This window comes from Haliaeetus albicilla, chromosome 23 (genome assembly GCF_947461875.1).
Source record: "Haliaeetus albicilla chromosome 23, bHalAlb1.1, whole genome shotgun sequence".
Classification (NCBI taxonomy): Eukaryota; Metazoa; Chordata; class Aves; order Accipitriformes; family Accipitridae; genus Haliaeetus; species Haliaeetus albicilla.
The window spans coordinates 23,333,355-23,360,615 of NC_091505.1; the positions used below are offsets into that span (position 1 = coordinate 23,333,355).

General features: G+C 34.6%; 1 protein-coding gene across 1 annotated transcript in view; it reads right to left on the reverse strand.

The window, feature by feature from the left end:
- LOC138690753 (connector enhancer of kinase suppressor of ras 2-like) overlaps positions 1-27,261 on the reverse strand; it is a 212,728-nt gene that overhangs the window by 61,944 nt on the left and 123,523 nt on the right. The window contains exons 7-9 of the mRNA XM_069811546.1: positions 25,070-25,129; positions 20,213-20,281; positions 7,269-7,415 (exon numbers count right to left, since the gene is read on the reverse strand). Of these exons, the coding sequence (XP_069667647.1) occupies positions 7,269-7,415; positions 20,213-20,281; positions 25,070-25,129 (276 nt within the window). The remainder of the gene's footprint in view (positions 1-7,268; positions 7,416-20,212; positions 20,282-25,069; positions 25,130-27,261) is intronic.

The window sequence follows — 27,261 nt, forward strand, 5'->3', positions numbered from 1 at the left end:
AGTTTTCTACAGGTGGAAGAAAAACACAGTGACCTAAACATTGGATGAAAGCTACGAAGACCAATTATAATCTTCTTCTAAATACAAGACTTTCTATCTTCTAGAGACAAACACTGAAATTATTTTTATGTGATTCAAAAAGTAAAAGCAATCCTAAATACCAAAAAAGGATGTTTTTTCAGGAGAATATCAGTCTCATAGGGGTCCAAATTATACTACTCTTCTATGCTTATTGTTAAGCCTCTTACACTCTGATCAAATGTTTTAGGTTTCTTTCATGTTATTGGTATAAGTAGATAAGAAGTGACTGCCAAAGACAAGAATCATTCACCACTTTCTCATATCTTTGGAAATTAGGGCCTACCACCTTACACACAGTATCAACCACTACATTTAGAATACTACCATTATTTCTGCAGTTTTGGTGTGCCAGTATTAGTAAAGAGGCTAAATACTAATCCCCCAATTTACCTGCAGCTAGATACAATTTCCCATGGGTCAAAACATAAATTATCACCATCACAGAAAGACAAGCAGAAACTCCGTTTCAGAATCAGAAAAGAAATTACCTATACCAAGTCTCTTGTGAAAAATTTCTTTTTAATGCTCGTATATTCAGCAGTCGTCAAGGTTACACGTTAGTCAATGAAGTTGACAATAGAAAAAAGGGGTCGGGACAGATAATATGATGGTTCAATTTGTCCCCAAAGAGGGTGATAGCCATGATATTCCTGATAAGATTTTTAAAAATCTAACCTTATAGCAATGTTAACTTTTTTTGCTTCAGTTTAATTCAATTCTTGTCATACTCATCGCAGAAAGCAAGAACTTTCCTTTTCACTTTTTTAAACTTTTTAATTTTTTTTTACATTTTAATACTGTTTCCCCATATTTTGGCTAGAAAACAAGAAAAAAACTCATAATTCTTCCGTTATAGGGCTTGCTTTCTAAAACATTAATGAACTGTAGTGTGCTCTGTACTCTCTCCAACTGATTAGATTATGTGTACCCAGTGTATACTAGGTGTACTCAGTACCCAGATGAGATTGTACTAATACTGAATAAACCACAACAATTATTTTACTTATCTAGTGTTTTATATTCCTATTTATGTTTCTCAGTCAGGTATTTGAGTTCCTTCCAACATGATATTCAGCATTTTCTTTACTGTAATTTCCACATTATTTGGAATTATTGCCATATTATTCCATTGTTACAGTCTTTAAATCTGCAGTTGATTATTTCCAATTAGAATACTTTACACTTGCCTCTCTTTCATTTCATTACATTTTTTAGAGCTTTCTTCTTGTTTTTCAAAGTCATTATTAATTACCAGCCAAGATTCCATTGCATTTGCAGGCCCTCCTGGTTTAGCATTATATGCAAATTTAGTAAGCAGATCCTTCAGGTTGTCAGGAAAACATTGAACACAACTACATGTATCACCTATCTCTTGAATATTAAATGATACATCCTTTGTCTGATAGTGAACCATTAACAGTTATTTGTTAGGCAAGGTTATCCAGTAATTTTCCACCCACTCAATCTCAGTTTCACCTAGTCCTTAATTCTCTATGCCATACACATGAGAATGTCATGAGAAAAGGTATTAATATCAGAGTAAGATATACAGCTTCTCTCCTATCTACCAGGCCAGTTAACTGCTCACATAAGAGCATTAAATCTGTTTAATGATTTCTTCATAATAAATTAATGTTGGTTTTACTCATCTGTTATCTTCCAAGTGCTTGCAAACTGTTTGTGCATATTAAGTGACTGGCTTATAATTCCCTGGCTCTTGCATTTCCCCTTTCTGAAGACAAGCACTATCTGTAACCTTACTGTAATTCACTCATCTCTCACAATTTTTCAATAAACATGTTTGAAAAACAGTGGTCCAAGAGTGCTTCCCCCTGCCCAGGAAATACCAGATCTTCTTCTTGCCTTTTCCAATGGCACACTATAAGGGCTCATCCACTGAGTTTACAGAAACATGTGCTCTTGAAGTTCCCTTTTAAGTTTTTAAGAAAATACACTGCTTCATGATTGCTGTCAGATAAGTTGTCTCCTGCCTTCTCCCTCTCAGCTCTACTTATGTTCTCTACCTTCTCTATGAAAAATATCTGTCTTCAGTGCTTTCCAAGAATTTGCCAGCCATTATGCCTTTGGAACAATGTCTGTTTCCATCTCTTTCTCAAAGGATGCACCCAATCCAAATAAACCATATTGGGTGATTCTGCTAGTTGCTCACAAGAAACCTTCTTCATTTATCTGTCCTGGGAGACCTTAATGAAGAGAAGAGAGCACCTGCTTTCTCCTCCTCTATTGTCATTTAGATCATTCCAGCAAATATAATTCTTCTATGATCTGGAGCTCAGCGTGAAGGTAGCAAAGATGAATACCTTCACTTTGAGCTCCAGCTATGTCTGTGATATCAGACATGGAATTTCAGTGGTTTTAGGTATCTGCAAAATAGCACAGGGGTCTTTTAGTATTATTAAAATATTAGTTGAATAAGAGTATTTAATATAATATTTTAGTATTATACCAAATCCAGAAAGGTAATTTTAATAAATAGTGAATATCATCCCAAAGAGAATCAAATAGACATAGTTGATTCTTTAAACCTTAGCTCTCAAGTCCAGTAAAATTAAAGTGATTATGCTGACTGTGTGTGTACAAATGAATGTTTGATGAGGTGTGTGCACATACAGGCACAGGTGAAAAAAATCCCAAGGAAAACATTTGTTTATAGAGGACTTCTGAAAAGTGATACTTTAGGTATCTGCTGTATGTTATTCAAAGTCTTTAATGAGAATAGCTAATTATCAGTAAAATGATTAGCAATGCTGAAATAACAGAAAAAAAATGTAAGACAAATGGTAAATTCAACACTCATCAGAAATAAACAGTTGTTTGCCAAACAGAAAAATTCAAACTGTTTCAGAAACAAAATACATTACTGTGATTCTGAGTGTGTTTGACAAATATTGGGGGTAATTAAATATCGTATCTATTTTAGAAGTGCTGTTCAAAACAACAAACATGACGCCAGTGCATCCTGCAAAAACCAGCAGGACAAGATGCAGGAAGCTGGTAAAGCCCGGTGGTACAGCAACAAGAGGCTTGAACATGGACATCCCTTACCTTTTGAGGGGGTATGAAGATTAAGGATGGGGTACTGAGTCTCTGCTTTCTCCCTTGAAGGAATAAACTCAATCCCCAGAATTCCCCTGATGGGTGAATTCACAGAAAACACACAGGCGTCACTCTTCTACATGGATTGCCTGCGGTAAGGGAAAATGGGGCTTTGTAACTGCGTATCACCCTATAAATTCCTACAGTGTGTAATTTTTGTCAGAATAGATTCATTCATGCCAGTGATATAGATGACTAATTACTTATTGGACAAGCTGCTATTCAGAAAAATTAAATGTTCAACAATACAAATACTACTCACAATAAGAAGCAGAACTCTCAAAATTGTTGAGTATTTCTCACATACTGGTGAATTGGTATAGCTGTGCTGTAAAACAGCAGGTACATTCACAGTGTCTTCAGGTCTTGTGGGTTTTTACTTTTTTGAAGCTTGAAATATATACCTTTTTTAATGTGTAAATAATAATTTTTGTCCTCAGAGCAAAAGAATACAATGAAATATATATGAATATGATAGAAGTCAATAAAAGCATGAGTGGCATTAAGATGAGAAGGAAATCACTGTTCACCATCTCCTCTGATACAGGACATTTAAGAGAACAGAACACAACTTTCCTGCTGCATTTTCTTTGTCTGAGATGTTACAAGTCCTTTCTTGCCCAAGATATTTCTCATGGAGATAGTAAAGTAAATGGGCAGCACATAATTTCAGAGTTCATCTGAGCAATTCTATCAGAGTACAGTACCTGAACTATGAACTGCAAGCTAACTTGAGTGGTATACAAGAAGTGGTATACACCAACTTGTTCTTTTCCTTTTTTTCACCCTACAAGCATCTGTTCTAATAATGCTATAGAATTTCTCTTCTGTACAAAGCAACACCTCTGCAAATTCATACGGTTTTCAAAATCTGAAATGAGCTACTTAACTAGAATTATTCTGAGGATACTTATAAAGTTGCAGAGTATTACATGTATTTTCTAATATGTAAGAATCATTATAAAGTTGTCACTGTTGATGTCACTTTACCACTCATATCACCTGACAGATTCTATATCTCGGGCTAAATAATAAAAAGTTTAATGTTCTGGATCAAGTAGTTGTAACAGGAAGGATTATTCCAATGAGAAAATTTCTGCAAATAAAAAGAAAAAAATACAATAAATGTTGTATTTTATTTGAATGAAGTTACTGGTGTGCTCACTTTCATAAAAACCAGAGCACTATTTACCATTGCAGATGAAAGAACCATTTTATATTGAGTAGGAAGATAAGCACAGAGTTTAAAAATGAAAATAGTCTTCTAATATCACATAGCGCCAACTAGAGACAAAATGAGAAAATGATATGACTGACATGTCTCACTGAAAGATAATTGTAGCATAGAACTTCAGCATATGTTAACAATCTGCTGTTGTTAATTAAGCATCAAGGGAAACTATATACAGCAAAGGAATACTAGAATGAGACCAATAAATATATTTTATAAGGATTCACAGATTCTGTATCATTAATAATTCATAAATTAGCTATGTGGTATAATTTGAAACACAATTATTGTGGAAAAATTATTAATAACCACCTATAAATGCCTTAAGCAATAATAGAAAACATGACAACTTTTATTTAAAAAATTCCTCCTGCTCACCAACCTGAGTTAACAAATATTGTTTCTGGCCTCTGAATTTCAAGTTCTTAAATTCTACTTCCTTTGTTCCTTCCCTAATTATGTACTGCTTTTGTTTTGCTTTTTACCAACACTGAATTAGAATGGAAGAGTTGCTCTGTGTGTGTTATTTTTCATGGTGCATTACATATATCTATATACCTAACGCACCATGACAAACACATGCAGAGCAATATATATGGATCCATATATGGAACACACTGTGAAATATAACACATCCATATACATTATCCTTTTTTTTGACAGTCTGACATTTGCTGAACTGTTTTCAGTTTTGATCTACGTTAACTGAGATCTTTTTCTACAGATCGTTGCTTAACTGATGATTCCATCCATATCCTACATTCATGCAGCTGGTTACTTTTGTCTAAGTATAAAACCTTCTGTCTATGCTGAATGTATTCTCCTTAATTCTCCAAGTCTGTCAATAGCCTATGACAGCCTCTGTTCTGTAAGAGCCAATTTAATCCATTAGTGGCAGAAAACTCCAGAAAAACAAATAAATAAACCCAGAAACCTTCCTACCAATTCAATGAATTAAACTGATCTAGAGAGTCTAAAAATGCCAAAGTCAAACAAAGGTGAGGACATTCTGCAGCCAAGAACAGGGAGAGGGAAGTGAGATCACTGCTTTCCAGCAGCATCAAGCTGTTATGTCAGCTGTCCAGGAAAACACAAGCTTGAGTATCATCTTGAAATTTAATCATGCTAGTTCCAAATCATTAATGACACTAATAAATAATACTAGATCCAGGTGAGAAGTGTAGGAAACGGGCAAAACCAAAAACTGCGTCCTGAAATGTATCCATGTCCTAATACTTGAGCTTGCCTCTGTGGCATGAGGAATAAAGACGACCTAAAGACGACCTGAAGTTTTTCAACATCTTATTACAAAATCTACTGTTAAGAAGTAACACTGGCAATGCTCTTTTTGTTTTCCTAAGTGATTTATATTTTTATTTAAATCCCTCACTGCACTATTCTCCGATATAGAAGAAACATGTCCTAGTGAGGATGACAAAACGCCCTTTGATCCTCAGGGGCTCTTGTGTTCTGGGTCATCAGGAGAGTACACATCACAAAAATAGAAACTGTTGATAATTCCACAAAAATAGCTTGATGCACTTTCAGTTATCTGGCTACCATGACAAAAGTTGGCATGTTTTGTGGAAAATACTGTGCCATGTATACAGTACATACTGTTTTCACACTGACAAAACTCCTAGAACTAGAGCTCCTTGTGAATTATTATTCTTTAATGTACTAATATAAAGAGACGATCTCTATGGAAGCCCTGTTGCAAATGCAATTTCCATTTTGCTGCCCTTGGAGGTTTCATATGAAATTCGCAAGTAGATACATAATCATCTTGCTAGAGCAAAGAATGTTTTTCCTGCACCCTTAGGACAGAAAAATCTGAAGAGTTCCGAAATCTCCTCTGGGTGTCACAATGCCCCTTTCCTCTCCCCCAGAGGCAGTCACAGGGAAAGGAAAGATGGCACTAAACCCAAGTGGCAGCACTCCTGAGCTGCAAGGATTACACAAACTCCTTAAGTGAAGCAGCTGTGTAGGATTTAGGCACTTTGAGGAATGAAAGATTCAGGAAGTGCCAAGCAGGAAGGAAATTTGCCTGGATAGGCTTGAAGGGTTTGCTTTGTTTCGTTAATTTAAAAATTATTCAGAAACACATTCATGTACTATGTGATCCAAATAAAACAATTCTGTGAAGCTTCCACATAATGAAAGTGCATAAACTTATTACAGGATGTTGTATAGTATTAAACATGCATAGTTACTAACTTACTCAAAAAATTTTACTTTAATAATGACATTTTGAGTTCAGTCTTTTTACGGTGAGTCAGTTTCTCCTATATATGTTGATGCTGTAGGAAGAACCAGCTGTGATGTTCACAACTGATTTTTTTCATATCAACAGGTTTTCAAGGAATAAGTATGCAGAAAATATAAGAGGTTCTATTAACATTACTACCAAAACCTCAAACTTGATGAGATGTGGAGCAGAAGCAGACTTTTCCTGAAACCTAAAATGTCTGACATGCTTGATTACAAACAAGTAGTTTTGACAGACTGTGAAATAATGGAAACAGGGAAGCAATGTTGCTTCTGCCAGTCAAAGCAGCTACTGAACCTTAGACTGACTTGTTCTTAAGTAACCCAAACTATAAATGTTCTTTCCTTCTATGAATTCCTGTGGCTCCCAACTTCATGAAAAAATGGAGGAAAACAATCTTATTGACACATACAGTATTGCCACATTTACTTATCTCAGCACCCTATTTCAAAGGAATTTAGGACTGTTTAGAGGCTCCCGTTCCTTTCACTGGAAGGAAAGATTCTAGTGTTTTCTCTTGAATAGAGTAAAGGATTTACCATGACACCAGCATTGCAACAGCCTTCTTACCTGAAGTGCAAGAGGCTTCCACCTCACATTCTTCAGAAGGGCAGGAGCAGAAACCAGGGTATTCTGAGGACGTTTTTTCAAGGTTAATATCACTCCATTTGGGTCTTCCCGCAATGCATTTACTAGGTTCTTTAACTGCCAGCCAACCTAGGGAAAAAATCCACAATTTAATTTTGAAAGCTTTCCATTTAACTTTAAATGTGAAGGAAGTCTTCTGTTAACTGAAAAGGTCTATTACAGCCTACTCTTTGCAAACATAAGCAGTTTTTATGAACTGTGTCTGATTACTTCTGTTGGACTAAAATGATGCTGCTGAAGCTGGATTTTTTTTTTAAGCTATGTTTCTTAACTTAATAAGGCATAAGTGAACACTATCTCCCTTTTAATAATTTGTGAGATCACTGTACATTTTAAATCAAATGATGACGACTAGAAGTCATGAAATAATTTCAGTCTGGATCCTGAGTTGAAATATTCACTGCTGAAGAGGAAGACAGACTATGCTATAGCAACATATGTAACAGCTTTAAGATCCTAACTGAAGATAAATGATCATTTACTTGATTTATCTATACAGCCCCTGGATAGAGCTGAGTAATTCAAGTTACTATAAGTTGTAAACATAGCCATACAAAAGAACATCGCTAGTCCTGAAAGGTTTTTATATGTGCTGCCCACAAAAAGCTACTTAGAGACATTTCCTAATCTTCTTCATTATTTAAATATGAATTTACCATGAACCGTTTATATATGAAACAGAAAATGTATTTTACAGGATTTTTTTTTAAAATGAATGTTTACACTATCCTATTATCCTGAATGGTTGAAGAGGTTTAAAAAATGAATAATAATATAAATGACAGTAAAGATGTTTATGATAAAAGTAGTTTCTTACACATTTAAGTGCTGCTGAATTTCTATCCATAGTTCCACAGACACATGAGAAAAAAACAACAAAAAGGGTATTAAAACAGTCAGATATGTAAATTCAGAACTGAAAGTGAAATTCAGAAAAATTCACATATTTCTAAACCTCAGCCAAACCTTTCAAGTTACACCACTGAAATCAGTGGAATTCTACTAGTTTAAATAAGAGAATAAATTTGGCTCCATTCAGCAGTCCTTTTGCCCTTCTTATATGCAACTAATGTATTAGCTTGTTCACTATGAATAAAATCAGAAATTCCTACCACTTAGCACTTCACAGTGAATAATCATTAAAGTTGGTTTGCCCTATTTCCTGAGTAACATTATTACTGAAGAAGTTTCTTTAATAGTACAGTCTTAAAAAAAAGTATCCTATATAACACCCAAACTAGTACTGATAGACAGAAATATATTGCAATGCTTATAGGATTTGCTAACATTCACTTGTAAAGCTTGTATCTTTTGTCAATGTACTTGTGACATGATCTAGGTACCAGACTTAGACCACAAATTTTGACATTTGTCTCTCTTCCACTGGCGTCAGAAAAACGGTACGACTAAAGTGGACTCTTAGTTACTTACACCTAACCTTAGCCCCGGGTCCCAAGGGCTTAACTATTGCCTTCATTTAGTCTCATCTTGTTATTTTCAGGAAGTATACCAAGGATCTTGCTGAAGTAGCTCAAAGTCTACCTAGAAAGGAATTACTGGAAAGGGCAACCACTTGCAAGTGACTATTAGGTTACTGGTTCACATTTTGCTCTGGGAAACAGCAAGGCCTACCTAAGTATTTATAGGGAGGACTTTGGAGGATTTTCCTAGCCTTACTTATTTGCATCTTCCCCTACCCACACATGATTTCTAGATTTGCCACCCAAGGAAAGTGAATAGGTGCAGAATAGACTCTCCGCTTACCCTTTTAAATATTGCATCCTTTTAAAAACTTTACTTAAACGAGTCAGGTATTCATCTGAACATTGATGGTTACTTTCTACCCACAGTTCTGCTAAACAAAGCAGTATGGATCCAATCCTGCACAGAATATTTTTTGCAAAAGTCAATTTCTTTCACGGAAAAGCTGAGCCCCCAGCACATCTAAAGGTGCCTGTATTAAACTCTTCTCTCCATTGTCTGTTCCAAACATGGCAGATTTTTTACAGTAGTAATAAATGACCATAGTAAAGACCTGTCATAAATGTTATAACTACTACAAGTCTTAAGTCCTAGTGTCAAGCAGGTCTGTACTGAACAGGAATTAGAATGCTGTGTTCATACAGCAGTTCTCCAGACACAATCTTACTGAGGCCAAATTGCAGCAGCCTTAAAGTGAACATTTAAGAATGAAAAGCTTCGGGAATACAAGACCAGTAACTCTACATATATATGCAAGCATTAAGTGCCTTTATATTTGCTATGCTTTTTGACTATGTTTGACCTGCCAGAGTTCACTATAACATTTTAATCATAATTGCCCTTCTGACCAAAGTGTGTATTCCCATTGCTATTAAAAAACAAGAAAAAAAAAAAAAGATTTATGTGCTCAGAATCAGAGCAGTCTACATATATCACCATATTATATCAGGTATAGTTTATAACTACCTTCCTCTTAGAGGAAGATAATATCTGATTACACATGAAAGTGGAGGGAAAATAATAAAGGAAACCTTGAAGAGATTTCAGTTAAAATTCTGTTATAAGGGCTGAAGAGAAGTTACGATAGAAACTGTAAGGTTCTAGTCTGTCTCCACAGTGGGCCAAAGCCAGGATCCTGAGTGTGAACATTCTGCTTGGAAACAACTACAATGTATTGTAACTCTAAAAAGGATTTTAAAATCCTTTTTAGCTAAAAAGCTTTTAGCTTAAAAAGCTAAAAAAATAGCTTTTAAAAGTTCTATTCTATTGTTAATGTTGCTGTTCTATTGAAAACTTTCTAAAAATGCACTGGCCACAGGAAATCAGAAAATGGTAGTAATTATAAACAGGCCAAAGCCAAACAAATGCAAATGTGTCAACTTGTGTTCCAAACGAACTCTTCTAGTTTTATACTTTATTTATAAAATGACAGGACTATATATATATTTTACTCAATTATAAAATTAAAAATGAACTATTTTCCATTTTTATAGATTGATGTAATTTTCAGAATGCTAAAACCTTTAGAGTTCTATGAGCTCCTTTTAGAAAAGAATGATAAATAATTAAGTTAATGATAAATTATTCCAATGAGAACCTTAATGACAAAACCATTAAATACCAAGATCTATTAGAGAACAGTCTGCAGTCATTATTAGTAGGTGATGATAAAATGCTCTCAGGAATTTGGACATGTTATTATAAATTGTATTACTAAAAATATCTTTGAAAAAAATAGAAGTCATTACAGTAGATTAAAAATCTTAGTTGAAAATCAGTCCTTAAGACAGATTTTGAAATTTGTTCTTAAAGAATCAGTCTTTAATAGCAATTACTAGCTTCTAGCTGTGGTAGGATGTATTCAGCAAAAGGGTATTTTGCTCCTTTAAAATTTTTAGCATATACATTCAGTTAATCAGATTCTATAGTCTGGGTTAAGATATTTCACTCAGTAATGAAAGTTCACATTAAGATTAGACTAATGAAGGGAAAAAAAAAAAGACTACTGTAATACTCTTATTTTCCCAAATAAAAGAAATTGGAACAATTAGGATACCCATTACATTCAAATCAACAAATTCAGAAGCACATTATTATGTCATCTTTGCACAGCATAGTAAAGTTCTAGTCATGGTGCACTGTCCTCTGCTAAACATATTTGCATATTGAAATACAGTGCACTATTTTTTATCTCTTTATAAACTGGGCTTACAAAACCTAGAATGTGGAAAGCCACATGCCTGCTGTAGTCTTACTTTAGAACTCAAAGAACATACAAAATACAGTCAGATGCTAGCAATGAGAATTGCTACGTCAGTGATACACACAAAGTTTGTAAAAAGATTAGCATCACAGAAACTTTGACATTTACTGGCTTAAAATTATTGACTTCTTAATTTTAGCCAAAAAAATTACTGGTTTTTTTTAAATTTAGATGCTAAATATGGAAGAAACCTAGAAGAATGTACAACTCCTCACTGAAAATGGTAAGAGGCAGGCAGAAGTTTAAGATTTTGGTGGTTTACACTTAGGATTGCTCTAATCAATAATTTTTATTGCTTTGTACATCTTCAGTATGGAAACAAGGGCTCCGGGGAAAAAAAATGTGTACTACTGCCTATGTTAAAGGATTTGTTAGCTTTCTCAGAGAGAGTAAAGCCAGATAATTAGTGGAAACAGCAAAATATGTTAACTTCAAAAATAATAGTTCCAAAAATACTAATCCCTACAATACTAAATTTCTTTACCATAAAAGTATAATAATTTAAATATCCACAATGCTGTAGTAATTTTGTATACCTAAACCTGATAATTTTGTAGCTGGGATTGCATAACTAGTATGTTCAGAAAAACATAACTCACTCATTAACCGACAGTAAACTAGTTTGTTTCCTAGTTCTCCAGTACCTTCTTTAAAGTCTCCCTATATTGACTTTGTTCCTCCTCATTTAGAAGATCTAGATATGTATTAATGGGATTCAGGATGCATACTACCAGCAATAGGAATTTCAGCATTTTTATAAATCCAAACTCTCTTTATGCTGGACAAGCACCTTTTCTCCTTTTTTAAAATAAAGGCTACCTGGCCAGTGATGACTCACTGATGATCTGTATAAAAACGCAAACTAATACAAAAAATTCTTAATGTTACAAACACGCACACACACAAAAAAGACTGACGAAAACTCAAACCAGTGCATTTGTGGATAACCGCACAGGCATTAAGTGCATGATATATTCATCTATTAAAAAGAACTGAAAAAACAGCTGGACTGTTGAACATGATGGTGTTTATCAAAGGATTCCAGTAGTCAAAACCACCACAACAGTTATTCACCTCCACCCCAATTTCTTTTAAACGCATTATACATATTTGTTATGGTACAAATTTAGAAGACACAGCTCAGATAGTGGAACTAGGAATGCATAGTGGATAGAATACCTATATTCCTTTCTCTGCTGCTCCTGAAAATTCTGGGGATAAAGCAGAAGTGTGGTTCCTTAGTTCCTTCACTGCCTTATCAAACCCTAAACGTCTATCAGGACTCTGAAGAATGAAAAAGTTCTGAGAAGTACAAAAATATAGAGTGCACCTCACAGAAGGAAGGTAGGTTACACCTTAAGTTGTTCGTGAGAATTGTGCATATTCTACTTGCTGTATTGTATGCAAGCTTTAATATTACCTAGGATGGAGAGAGACGGAGCATTAACTAAACAGGAATTTAAGAACTACCTTGTTAGGCATTTGATCTGGAAATCAATGTACAGGATATTTTCTAAATATTTAGAACATACTGTATTGCACACCACCTGAAAACAAGTAATTTTGCTTTGACTGCAGTAACCCTGACATGAACCAGGACAGATGTTTCCCCTCAAGGCTCTTCAAATACATAAGCAAAGCCATCTGGATACTTACTTGAACCTCAAGAGCATGACCTCTCTTCATATTTGCATGAAAAAAAAAAAAAAGCTTGTGTAAACTCAACTTTTTGTTAAGGAAACAGACTATCATCCTTTCGTATTTTAAGTCTATAATTCACTTTGACTCATTAAGGAATTAATCAAGGGCACTGGTTTGATTAACATGGAAATCAGAAATTATTATTAGACAAAAATGTGCTGGAAGATCATAAGACTACTTTCTGTCACTGAATGGGAAGCTCACCATTAACACCTGTAGCTGATTCACTCTTCTTATTAATATCCTAACTGTTACTAACAATAACTGACGATGGAAAAACAAATGTTCTCCTGTTATCTTGCATAGTTATTTTCATTAACTAACGGAGAAATACAGCAAGATTCCAAGTAGATGCAAGATATGCTACTGGAAGACATGCATTACTAAGAGTTTTTAAAAGGCTGAACCCTGAGAATAAGTAACATGTGGCAATTTGTTTGGGAACAGAATGACATCTTTGGGGGAAGAAGTTGTAATTCTCATGACATCTTTTGCCTTTGCTGTTCCTACTTGTATTTTACAACAGACAGTGTGCTGAAACACAGATGGTGTGATCTGGCACTACATTTACAGATCTACCTCCATCTAAAATGAGCTCTCATTAAGACTCAGATTTACAATTCCACAAATATACACCTAGGATATTAATTTAATAAATATCTTAACAGCAATAAATTAGTGCTGAAATTATTTCCTTGTGCCAGCGCTCTTAAAACACTTATTTTAAAGTATGTAATTTGACAATGAACAGTATGAAAGGGTATTAGGCTGCTGAACATGCATTTAGAATCGCAGAATCATAGAATAGTTTGGGTTGGAAGGGACCTTTACAGGTCATCTAGTGCAACCCCCCCTGCAATGAGCAGGGACATCTTCAACTAGACCAGGTTGCTCAGAGCCCCGTCCAACCTGACCTTGAACACTGCCAGGGATGGGGCATCTACCACCTCTCTGGGCAACCTGTGCCAGTGTCTCACCGCCCTCATTGCAAAAAAAATTCTGCCTTATATCTAGTCTAAATCTACACTCTTCTAGTTTAAAACCATTACACCTTGTCCTATCGCAACAGGCCCTACTAAAAAGTCTGTCCTCATCTTTCTTATAAGCTCCCTTTAGGTACTGAAAGCATAGCATCCATCATTCCAAAGAATAACCTTATCAAGTATGAAAATGCAGCCACATTAGTTAAAAACAACAGCTATGTGTTTTTACCTTAAAGAGTTCTTTCTCTTTGGTCTTTATAGCCTCTGCCTGTTAAGAAAGAGGAATTCTGTCTCAGACCTAGCTGGCTGGGCTAACCAAACTGAAATCCTTAAAAAAATTCTCTTCATATGAGACAGATTATATGTTTTCTTTTTTACCCATTACATTTTTTTAATGTTCATATGTAACTTCACACCTTTGATGACTGTAAATGACCCGAACATCACATAGTATTTCAGACAAGATATTACCAATGTCAAGACAATGGCATTAAAACTCTATTTCTCCTGGAAACTTGTTCCTGATTAATTCCAAGTTCATCTTTGCCATTTTCCATCACATCACTTCTATGGCGCTCAGTTGATTTGGGATTAATTACTACATTCTGACTCTGGACTCTTGCCAGTTGCTCCCGAGTAACATCTCGCTTTCAACAGGAATTACTAAAAGCATTATTATTGCTCTCTGTCCTGTTAAATGACCTTGAAATTCTAATCCTCAAAAAAAAAAAAAAAATTTAATTGTCAGTTTTCCCTAGTTTATCAAACACTTTTCCATAGAGAAGTAGATAAAATATTTTACAGATGGTCAGGCAGCTAGATCAATACTTGTTTGGATCTGCAATATTTCTGTTGTCTGAAAAATTATCAAAGGTAGAACATTAACGCAGTTTAATTTTCATAAAATTATGCTGCATTTCACCTAATATGCCATTTTCCTTCATGTCTTTAGTTATCGTTTCCTCTCTAAATCACCTAAAAAATCTTGCAAAGTACTCACTAGTAAGTTTTGCCTTCTTACATTTCCCCAGAATACCATGTTATCTTAGCGCAGACAATTCATTAAAAATCATTGCTTAGGGACTTGCAATTGAAACTTTCAGTCTCTTCAGTAAACTCAGGTGAAGACGATTTGGCATTAAATTACCTAACTTTGTGTCCTGAATATATATACCTATATATTTATTATGACTGGTTTTCTTTGTTCTATGTTTGATACTATCCTTGTTATGGAAAACTGAAAGAAACAAGTGTTTCTTGGCTAGTGACTATCTTGGCTTTAATTTTACCCTATTTTCACTGCATAACAGTCCCAATTCTTTGACTAAAGAATCATGTCCCATATATAAAACAACTTTAAAAAAATTACAATATGAAATTTACTATTTCAACTAAGCAGCGGAAAATATACTATCCGTAGAATCTAAGGTATAATTATTAATTTTGCAAACAAATAAATGTACAGTGGCAAATTCAGCACTTCTGTATAATTTTATAGGAGAGGAAGTAAAAATCTACAAGGCACTGGCAGAACTAGTGCCTATTGCAACTGTAGGGAAAAATAAAGAGTTAGTGTGGCAGTATAGAATGTATAACTTATTTTTAAAGTTTCTTATGCTGTTTTATTAAAATCTAATAAGCAAGAAGGACAAGCAGAAAAGCAAATAAGGAAATTGAATAATGATTAAATGATCTTAACAGCCAGTGGTGAATCGCCTGATTTAATTAATTTCTTGCTTAAAGTACTATTATTTTTTCTTTGATCTTTATAATTGTATTACAGTGTTCCTTGGTTAGACCAGATTCCACATAATAAGTCTTTTATTTCTAACTCTTTCAATTGTTGCATTATATAACTTGTAAGCTGCTTTCCTGTCTTTTTTTTTTTTTTAAACTCTCAACTACACTGAAAAGTTATTTGAAAAGTAAAGTAAAACAAGTGGTCTTGTTAATATTTTTAATATATTTGTTAATATAACTGATTGGGGGGTGGGGGAGAAGAGTATGAATATAGCTACCTCCTAGCTATCTGATATTTCTTAATACAGATAATGCTTTATATTAAATGTGTATACTAATTGTAGGTAATAAGAATAATTTTGAAAACATACAGCCAAAATATTCTAGTCACATCAATCCCAAAATGCTTAACTCCATACATCCACCAATTCAATGAGACTGACATTGTCAGCATGCTTAATCCTCTGCTATAGCTATACAAGTCCAGAGAACTGCCTCCAGGATTAGAAATGCTATTATGGGTGTTGACTCCATTCAAATGCATTGACGGTACAAGTATTTCTAATTCTACATCTTCTTAAACCTGTTTAAGAGCCTACTCCTCTCACAATTTCAAAACAGATAATGATTCTTCTCTTAAAATGGACTTCCTGATGGAGAGTCAAACTTAAATTGAAATTACAGGTTTTGTTTTTAAAGGAAAAAATCAAATAGAAGTGTCCTCTTAGTTTCATTTTTGCCTATGTACGAATGAAAAATGAACACAAACCTTTTTAAAAGAGTGAACAGCTAGTTGGTAATGGCTACATTAATGTAGTCTCATTTACACTATTTTAGCACAGGAGTACTGCCCTACACATGAATGAATGCTTTCACTGGACAGCTCTGTAACTCAATGTTAGATACGCAAAGTATAACAGTTGGGAATTTAAAGAGGTTGTTGAGGGGGGTCATGCATTAGGATGACAAACTGGAAGTGCTCAAATTATCTCGCTTACCACAAAAAAAAAAAAAAAAAAAAAAAAAGTTAAGAGGCAATTTGATTGCATCCTGAAAATACCTAAATGAGAAACCTGCTCTCCAATCTAACAGATAAAAATATATCAAGATCAAAGGACTGGAAGCTTGTGCCAGACAAACGTAGGCTACAAATAAAATTATTTTTTTTTCCCCAGCAATGAGAATAATTAACTACGGGAAGAATTTATTACAGGTTGTGGGAACATCAATGAAAGTTTTAAAACTCAAATGATCTTGTTAAAAGAGTAAATACGAATCTATAGAAAATACATTGGCCTAGTTCAGTCAAAATCAGATTAAGTGATGCCAGTTGTCAGTTACAGGTTTGGAATCTATTAAAAGAGATCCATACTTTCTCTAATCAGGAAAGTATTTTCACTAGTGGCAATACAAAATGACTGTATCTAATCATCTTCAGAACAGATTCTTCCTAAACACGTTGTGTTGAATGGGATTCATATTTGATAGACTACCAAAATGCTACAGAAACTTCAGTCTTAAGAAAATGTCTCCGTTACAACTACAAAGATAAAATTTGTTGGATGCAGAATCTCTGAAGCATATAAATATCTGAAGAAGTACATTTCTGCATCTTTACATTGTATAACTTAACCTGTGTATACATTTTATGAAAGCATGGAGCCTTCCTTACCAATGAACAGGTAAAAGCAGGAATAAGAAATAACACTAACATCTATATTTTTATCACCTAGGCTTTTAATGCTTTAAGTAGAGTCTCTATGGAAAACTAACAGGACACTGGAGACCATGGTTTTCACTGGATACATATATCGTAAATAATATTTTAACTATCTATCTTGAAAATTCTGTGACAACCCAGGGAGTATTTAGGATACTAAATGTAATAATTTGCCTCTTCACAGGGCAATGATAAATGCTTCGTATGAAATAAATTGAACAGAATGATACATTAGAGAAATAAAGAAACACTCCACTTCTTTCAGCTCCAAAACAAGGTAAAGGGAAAATGCAAGCCATTGTAAATGGTTATAAATCAATGCAAACTTTTGCTGCAATTTTATTTTAGAGGGAATGAGGATGTGACGTTTAACCTAAAAAAGGGGAAAAAATATTGAATTAAAGTTGGAGAGAAGGTGTGCAAGAGAGAGAGAAGGGAAAGGAAGCAAGCACTTAATCTCCAGTCCAGAAATCAAACTAATGGTAGAAATGGCACTACCAACTACCAGGCAACAAAAACGGCTGGAGAACATTGTGAGAGAAGTGAGAAGCACAAAACAGCTGAACAAGCACATTTTAGCTAGGTATAATTTCAAACTGCTTTGTATTTTTCTTTTTTACAATTTTACTTCTACTAGCGCTTGCTTTTGCTAAACTAGGGTCAAAGGCTGGTATGAGGAAATGTTGGGTTCTAGTGAGGACTCTGTGCAGGCACAAATCCATACTCCTCTACTTAGTGAGCAAGACAGTTTACTGCTCTGGAAAACCTGTAAGACCACCACAGATACGCAAGCCTTTCTTTTGTAAGGTTATTCAACTGCCCTCCCCAATCATTGATTTCAAATGGGTTACACCTCATTTTATGAGCTGGTCTTGCTGGTATTAAAATATTGATTATATGGAAATTTAACAAGCTGTTGCCTTTGAATTATTCTAGTCCACTAATGGAAATCATGGTAATTATAAGCATGATATTGATCATCACAGCTTGTGATAACTTGGGTGAAGAAGGAACACAGCCAAGTGTAGTTTGCAGCAAGACGTACCAGAAGTGACTTAAAGGGCACACTTGAAGATCAAAGGGATACTTAAAACATTAAAACTTCCAGTCCATGAAGGAAAGAGGGTCGGTCATACACCTCTGAAACATGTAAACACTCAATATTACTGTCTGACTTTCCAAAGTCACAGTGAAGACAGAATGACACTTTCCCAGCCATTTCAAAGTAAGAATAAATTCCTGAAAGAAACAGCTTGCCATTTATCTCTTTTCTTAGCTTATTATAAACTTCAGAATGAATAATTAATAGTGGGGTTTTTTTAGAAAAAGGTATTTTATGCCACTTGACTCAGCTGTTGGTACTGTGCCCTTAGCTGGAAAGGGATTACAAGTATCAAACACCTTGGGCCTGTTGTAATAACACACATGGAAAGAGTTGCTATCCAGAAAGCCAATTCCTGAGTAGCTGAATGAGGGGATTTCACCTCGGCGAGTAAAGATTAAATCAGGTCTGTCACTTGAAAAGTATGTGTGATGGAGAAAGCCAGTCTAATGCATATTTCAACTTGTAACTATAACAACTCATAGAACCTCTCCGATATAGGCAAGAGCTGCATGTTGCATAAACATTTAAAGTGTAAATGAATAAGTTATACTTCTTTTCAGGAGAAAATATTTTCTCTCTAATCATAAGATTTTTGTAGTCAGACTTTCATATTTCCACTTCACACAAACGACAGACAGAAAGATTTCTTAATTTTGCTGCTGCTGTGTTAGGAGATGGGGTTCAGCAAGACAAAGTTAAAGGGCTAAATTATGAGCACTTTAAGTAGTTATCATCTTCACTGTCACAATGCTACTCATGCCTAATAAGCAGGAAATACAAGTGTTCCTTTCACCTGTAGTTCCAGCAACACTGTTTCCATTCTTCTACAACATACAATTTTATTTTTTTTAAAAAGGACAGTCCCTATGACTTAAGATAGTACTAGGACAAAATGTGACTGCATTTTTTTCAGTAATCATCAACACTGGAACTAACATTAGTTATAAGGCAGCAACGTGTGTCATCACAAAATAGGAAGAAAAAATATAACCATTCAACCTTGGATGAGGCTCTGACAGGCTTTTAGATAAGCACTCTGATAGGCTTTTAGAGCACAATTACAAATAATTTAACCAAATAAACAAATAAATAAATCTTCACTGAAGTCACGTGTGTTTTAAGTCAGGATACAATTCTATGAATGCCGCAGAAACATATTATTCCTGCATTTCTACATAAAATGAAATGTAGTTTTGTATAGATACAGTACACAATACAGCAGACAGCTATGAAAGAAATGCAATGGTAGGCATGTTTAAACATACCCAAATCATGTACTGCAATACCTTGGGCTCAGCATATACTTCTGCATATACATGCTTATGTGATTTTATACCAATTAATAGTTTAACTAAGTTTATAAAACTGCTCATCTGCCTAAAAATAAATCTGCATGCAAGAATGCAGAAAAGCAAAATCTGACAGATTTCTATCAACACTTTAATCATCTTTACGTTTTTGTTTTCCTCCCACAACAGATTCATACTATATGGCTGTTACAGCACTTCTGCATTTTTAATCTGAATCTTGTATTAAACAGAACGCAAAATTCTGTTTAAGAGGAAAAAGTTAAACTAGCTGGCATATCCATAATGAGAAGACTAAGAACTTCAGCGAAAAATCTGGGATCTCCTTATATAAAGATTATGATGTTGAACAGCAGCTGTACAAAATGTAAATTTGGCTTAATCCTTCTGGGCTGGTTACTAACTCAACTTGTGCCTTTTCTTATTAAGCATAAGCAGTGGTTATGATATTTTAAAGACATAAATAATAATCAAGTTTGGCAAAGTTACCTTCTACAACTAATTATTACCTTTTTAGCAGTGGGAATAGGCAAAGACTGCAGAACAGAATTTCCAGAATACTTACCACAGTTTGATGGTTGACCTGGATCACCTCATCACCAGCATGGATTTTCTTACATTGGTCAGCAGGAGACTAAGGACAAGAAACAATAATTAACTTTACGTGGGGGGGGATGGGGAAGGGAAGGGCAGGAATTAAACCAATGAATGTTGAAAGAGGCAAGAAAGCTGTGCCCAAAGAAGTATTATTGCTATCAAATAACAATAATCGGTCATATTTATGAAAACTGTATTTATAAGGAACTATGTTTTTGCTGGTTACAGATGGCAATTTGATGAAGTAATCTAGAATCCCACTTGCATTAGTGGTGAACAGCCCTTTTGACTGGTCGAATTATTCTAGCTTTTTCACCTCTCTGTGGGGAGTAGGAGCAGTCAGTCTTACTGGGAATACACTGAGTGAATTTATATCACATTGAAGTAGATCTGTTAAGTCAACAAATACTAAGCTTACTGCATGGTCAGGGACAGGACTGGACCAACCATGCGTGTAACAGAAAAGCAGGTCTCCCAGTCCTTCATATAGCAGTTTTACTGCTTAAGTGCACTGAAGATACTCTGCAAATACACTAGCTCCAGCACTTCCAACACAGTACTAGATTAACCATTTGAACACAGAAGGTGGTAATTTACAAATGGATAATGTCGGTGACAGACTAGCTCTTCAGGAGATAATATATATATATATACACACACACCCCCCTATACACACACAGTATTCCATATATACCATCCGCATAATTTGTGGATCACTGAGCTGAAAAACTCCCTTATCCTAAATAGAGATTCTTCTGATAACATTAAAATGGATTAAAACCCATTGAAAAGCTACTTGAAAATGGTCAACTGCTATAGCAAACCATTTTTAAATGCTTCAGTGAAACCAGATCTTAAATCTGTAAGGCACGCAGATCAGCAGTCATACTCAAAAGTAGAGAACTGAGAATTCAAGGGAATTTACTTGCATTGTGCACTAGCTTACAAGAGTGTTCTACTGACACAGAGTACACCAACTTGAAATTCAGGAGAAAATAACCAGAAAAAGAATTAAAGAGCTAAGACATCACCTTGAGAAATAAGTCACAGTGGAAGTTAGCTGTTAAGGAAGTAGACCAGCCAGGAGACTTGGACAAGGTTGAATGTTTACTCTACTTGTTAGAGTCAGAGAGAGGAGTGGACAGATTGTCCCATCTCCAACAACACAGAAACATTTAAAGCAAAATACTCTTTTAGTAACACTTCAAGTTCCCTGTCCAAGTAAGCAGACTCCTAAGAAAGGCAGAAAAAGAGCCACTTGGAGCTACAGAGAGTGGTCAAACTCTGACACTGTTGAAGCAGATCCTCACAGAAAAGGAGTTACATTATCAAAACTTAGTTCAGTTCCTGGATTTTCTTGGAGTCAGCCTATAACATAAACTGCCCATGGCACAAGAGCCAGACGTCATATGCAAAGGAAGAAAAGATTTACCCAAACTAAAAGTGACTTGTAGAAGTTTGTATTCATGACCTCACTGCATACCAGTCAAGACTTCCAGGAAACACACAAGAGCTCTTCAGCTGGACAGTCTTCACCAACCAAAAATCCCACCCATCATTTCCAACCCTTTCTTGGATAGAGATTAAAAAAATAAGAAAAATAAAAGGAACAAAACCCCAAATCACCAGTGGGAAGAAAATGACTGCAATTACTTCTGAATAAAACGCCGATGACACTCATGTATGAGGAGGTTAACTCACTCTCCAATAGTCAGCACCGGCTGACTAATCAATAGATTCTGCAGTTTGCACAGGTGCTGAAGAGTAGTAAGAGACAAAATTAATTATTCAATCAGTAGGGGAAAAAAAAGCCAATAGGGCAAATAGCCAATATTTGACATAGTGATTCCAAGTGTGTTGTAGGTGCTATTCCAAGGACAGCTTTTACCTTCAGCCTACTGCTTGCTTATCATTCCTAACCTTGCTCTGCCCAACGTCTCCAACACAAGCCACCTTCCAGTTCCTCACCTGCTGGATCTCTGCTTGTTTTTTCATAAGGGCTTCTGTCTCTCCTGTAGTGGGGAGTCTAGCCCTGGAGCTAAACTACTTGGTCATCACAGCCAGATCTCAACTCCTGTCATCTGAGTCCTTCTGCACTAAAATAAACAGGATTTTACCTATGTACTTTATAGGATGGTGTGCAGAACTACCTGGATCCAGTGTCAGTTTCTCCTTTTAGGGGACACTTGCAGAATTTTGGCAGACTGGTCTTTCACACAGGACTAAACATATAACAAAGATATTTCTAGAATTCAGTGTGAATACAAACTTGATCACTTTAAACAGTGAATAAAAGGTAAGCAGGAAATGCAGGTAAACAGTACCATTCATAACATTTAACTTCAGCTGATGTTAGTTGGAAAAGCAAAGGCCTTGTCCTTTCTCTTTTTAGCTACTTTCCTGGCTTTGATGAGACTGAGCTAATTATTATCTTTTAAAATTAAACACTGGCTCTGAGGTCAATTATCCCTTCAAAAGGAATGAAAAATCAATTTGCTGAAATGCCAGAAATTAAAGGTCTTTGAAGCTGGTTTATCTGCACATGTGATTACACTTTTAGCAAAAACAAAAAAGCAACTTCATATGGTGGTGTCTTATCAAAAAGTTCTGACATCTAAAGTTTAGTCAAAATAAAAATAAAAATTTTAGTGGCTGGAAATTTAGTAACTCCTCATGTGAATTTCAATTATAAATATATAAATATTTTCCCTACAAACTGCATTATATTTCTAAAATGAATTACAGTAAAAAAGTGGATTAATTATAGCATGAGTAATTCAATCTATGAACAAAATCTGTTGAGACATCATCAAGATGGATCATTCATAAGTTTCAGGACCCAAGATATATATACATTTATTTTAAGACTTCTAAATGCTGCCAACGGCGTTAATACAAATAAGCAAAAAAAATTTAAGTTTAATTTGCGTTAGACTTGTCTTCACAAACTGTGACACACAAATCATCAGGCTTTCCATGGGTTTGTGCTGTCTAAAAACTGAGTGACAGAAACTGCATGATGCAATACTACTCAATATATATAGATCAAGTACAACAAAATATCACATATGAAGCTTATCTGTATGGGCCAGCATGCCATTGATGTATGCCAGCAAGTATTTACATCATTGGCTAGCTGCACAGTGCTAATTTTATGTTCCTTGGGTGTCAGCATTACATAATTTCAATATTAGCTTTATAAAATTTAAACTTGTAATTTATCCAGCTATATGCTGTTAAACAGACCCAAGACTGAATGAAAACAGTGTGGCTAAAACACTGTATGAAAAACAGAACGGATGGGTCTTATTATGAAGCCTGTCATAGTAATTAGATTGCAGCAGTTGAAGTCAATTTATTTTTTTCAATTCTACAATTATGAATTGCAAGTTAAGTAACAAGATGGATATTTAGAAGCTACTTCATTATTCTTGTCACACAAAACTGTTTAGTTTTTCTATGATCAGTCATACTGATCTATGTGCTGCAGCAATTCTGTGTGCTTTTGGTTCAGTTTTGCCTAACGCTTCTGGGACTACAATGAAAATTATAATGAATAGATTTTTCTTGGTGTCTTCTGTATTTTTACTACAGATGATGGAAAATATGAAAATACAATGGTGCTTAACTTCTCCTAATACAATTCTTTCAGGAATGGTTATTTTCATAAAAGAACTTTTTATACATCCCACACAATAGTTATTTGGATTGTTAACTAACTTGTTTTTTTAACATTGTCAAATCATCCGTCCCCTCCTGTCCGTGTAACAAAATCTGTTTGCTCCTTTTCACAGTTTTCCCCTTCTTAGTGATAGTTCTGTCAGTAATTATGCTAGCTTTGAAAACTTTCTGGTTTATCAAAGATTATTCTATAACCTGTCAGATATGAAATATAATATTTTAAGTTATCTTTCTCCATTACCCATGTTTTTTATATCCACCCATACTGCTGATATTGTAACTATTTAAAAATTTATTATTTTACAATCTATTTTACTGAATTGCTCAGACATACAGAAGCTACTAATTTTCTATGAGTCAATCATAGGACAGGCATCATCTTCAAAAGCCTAATTTTTCTAACATAATTTTTAATTTAATTTGGTAATTAGGGAAAAAAAATCACAAAAAAATTGCTGCCCGTTCTAAGAAGAAGACAAAGAACTCTTAGCAAAAAATTAGTTGTCACTGTATAACACTATTTACCCATTGCATAAAGTAAGCTGACTGTACATGTTAAGGGATGTTCAGATGACAACTATGCTTATCAGTAACTGCAATTTTGTGAATACTCTGGTCAATATAAATGCCTGAGGCAGATTTTTTTTCCCTGTTATATTATTTCTACTGTTCTGTTGACAGAAAAATACTTCTTTTTTTATGAGAATCTAAATTGTCCGATGTTCTGAGAGATTTATCTAAAGTAGAGAACAAAAATTAAATACAACCAATATTAATTTAGAGTAATGATGATGCTCTTCTGTGAGAAAAATTTACTTAATATAAAGGAAAACACTTTTATGCCAGAGAGAAAATATATACATGAACACTGTTAGAAAGTTGTATTAGAAGAACCACTGAGGACAGAAGTTCAAGATTTTAATTTCATTATATTGTCAGTTATTAGTCACTTCATCACAGATATTTTTCTATGTCTATTTTCAGGGGTTCCAATTTTTACAAAGATAATATAGGTACAGAAAAGATAAAGTATTAATAAAAAGTGGCTTAATTTAAAGCAAGTTTTCATGTTACAAAATGCACTGCAGATATACAGAAAATACTTGTATGCATGATAAACGTCATTTAGAATAAAGAAGCTCACATTTTCAGTTGTTCCTGTGATTACATGTAGTCCATCATATGTTGATTTGATATACATTCCCTGAAAAAAGAGCAAGAAAGGTAATTTATATTTGTAGGAAACAAATACATGATGTTTGCACGGAAATTAAAATGGTATGTTTATTCCAGTTTAAGGACCATAACATTTGAACAGACTGGAAGGAACCATGGTCAATTAACATTTGCAAAGCTAAGTTAAACAAATATGTATCAAGACCCACTATAAACAGCATAGTTTTCTCACTTAATGCTTTTTTTTTTTTTATTCCAAACAGAGTTTTTGGACCAAATTCAGCACTGAACATCAGCATAAAAGCTCATTCCTATTCAGTATTTGAAATATTTAACATGACCTCTTTCTATTACTAGTGACATTAAAAAAGTATCAAAACTGAAACCATGAACAGGAATAGTCTCTAAATTTAAATGCCCCATCTGCAGAGAGTAACTGATTCAATAAAAATGAAACCATAGCCTAGCTCAGAAAATACATGAGCCAGTGCTCATATTGCCAATTTGTGGAGAAAAATGAACTTAGTGAACAGGAGCTTTGTAATTAGTCCAGCAAGAATTCTGCTTCAAGGAGGCAATGGACATGATACAGAGAGACAACCTAAGTAGGTATCTATCTAACTGTACACACACGCACACAGAGAGCCTTAAATGTCAGTGAGACTCAATTGCTTGTATTCTTGCCTCTCAGGAGTAAGGTCATAGCTTCACATCTCTCCATATACTATGGTTATCCATCAAATTTTGAAATCTAATTAATCTAATTGGTACATTGTACTGCTGATTCATTATCCTTTCAATAATTCTGCATCACCTTGTGCTGTCAGAATGGAAGCTTAGAGCCCCCAGCAATACAAAAGAACATTTTGTTCACAGAAACCAATTTCAAACAGCAACGAAGATCTTCAGGCTGGGTGTTTACACACACACACACAAAAAAAAAAAAGGTAAAAAAAATACAAAGTTAAGGTCATACCACTCTTTACAACTACCTAAATTGGAAGGCTATAGAGAAGATGGAACCAAACTCTTTTTGAAAGTGCACAGTGAGACGATGAGAAGCAAGGAACACAAGTTGGAACTATATTAAAAAAAAAAAAAAAAGACATCCTCCCCCCCCCCCCCCCTTCCCCCGATTTCACCATTAAGATGATAAAACACTGGAACAGGTTGGTAAGGCTGTGGAATCTGTGGAATCTCTGACTTGGAGATGATCAAAACTTGACTGGATGAGGCCCTGAGTAACCTTCTCTAGCTGGATCTGCTGTGATTTTTCATCCTGAGAAAATGTGACTTCTACCTTAATGTAAACTAATTCCATTTCAGCAAGTTTTAAGTTTATTTAAATCTTAAAAGTAAAGACTGTCTAAAACTGAGAAGGATGCTTAACTCTGCTGCATAGGAAACACCATTTTAGATTCTACTCACCGTGACTACTTGTTCTTTTAAATGAGACTGCTTCATAAGCTATTTCATTTGTAAATAACAAAGATGTCTAAATTAGATCTTGAAATCACTTTCACAAAATGTGATCAGTTGGAAGAAAGAAGTTTCTGTGGAGTCTTCCACTATTTCCTTCTATACAGTTGGCTTAATTTTATCAGTGTTCACTATTCTATTGTTTCTGTAGCACCTTCAACTGTTACTGACAAACATCTGATTCTCTTTGCCAACTGAAAGCCATAAACAAGAGCACTAGATCATGAAAAACTCTGAAGGTTCTCATTGAGAATGGGATGTTGAGTGTCCATTAAAAATCCTAAATAAATATTTAAATCCGTCTAGTATGTGTAACGCTGGATTTCCACAGTGAACTTTTAGCCGGAATGTTACGCAACATTGCTGCATCCATCACAGAAGTCTGTTATTTTAACACATAGTAGACTTCAGTAACATTTCCAGCCACACTTTTAATATCAAATTTAATATCACAGTTCTAACACCCTACTTGTTTTGTCAAGATTAATTCCCCACTTAAGAAACCAACAGACTAAGATTTTTAAGGCCAAAACAGAATGTAGTGCTAAACTTTTCACTAAATTTTATCACATATTTCTTCATAAAGTTCTTAGCCTCTTGTTAAACTATGTGTATTTTGGGAAAAAATCAAATTATAATTTTATCTCTTAACATATGCCATCCGAGATGATACATAAAAAC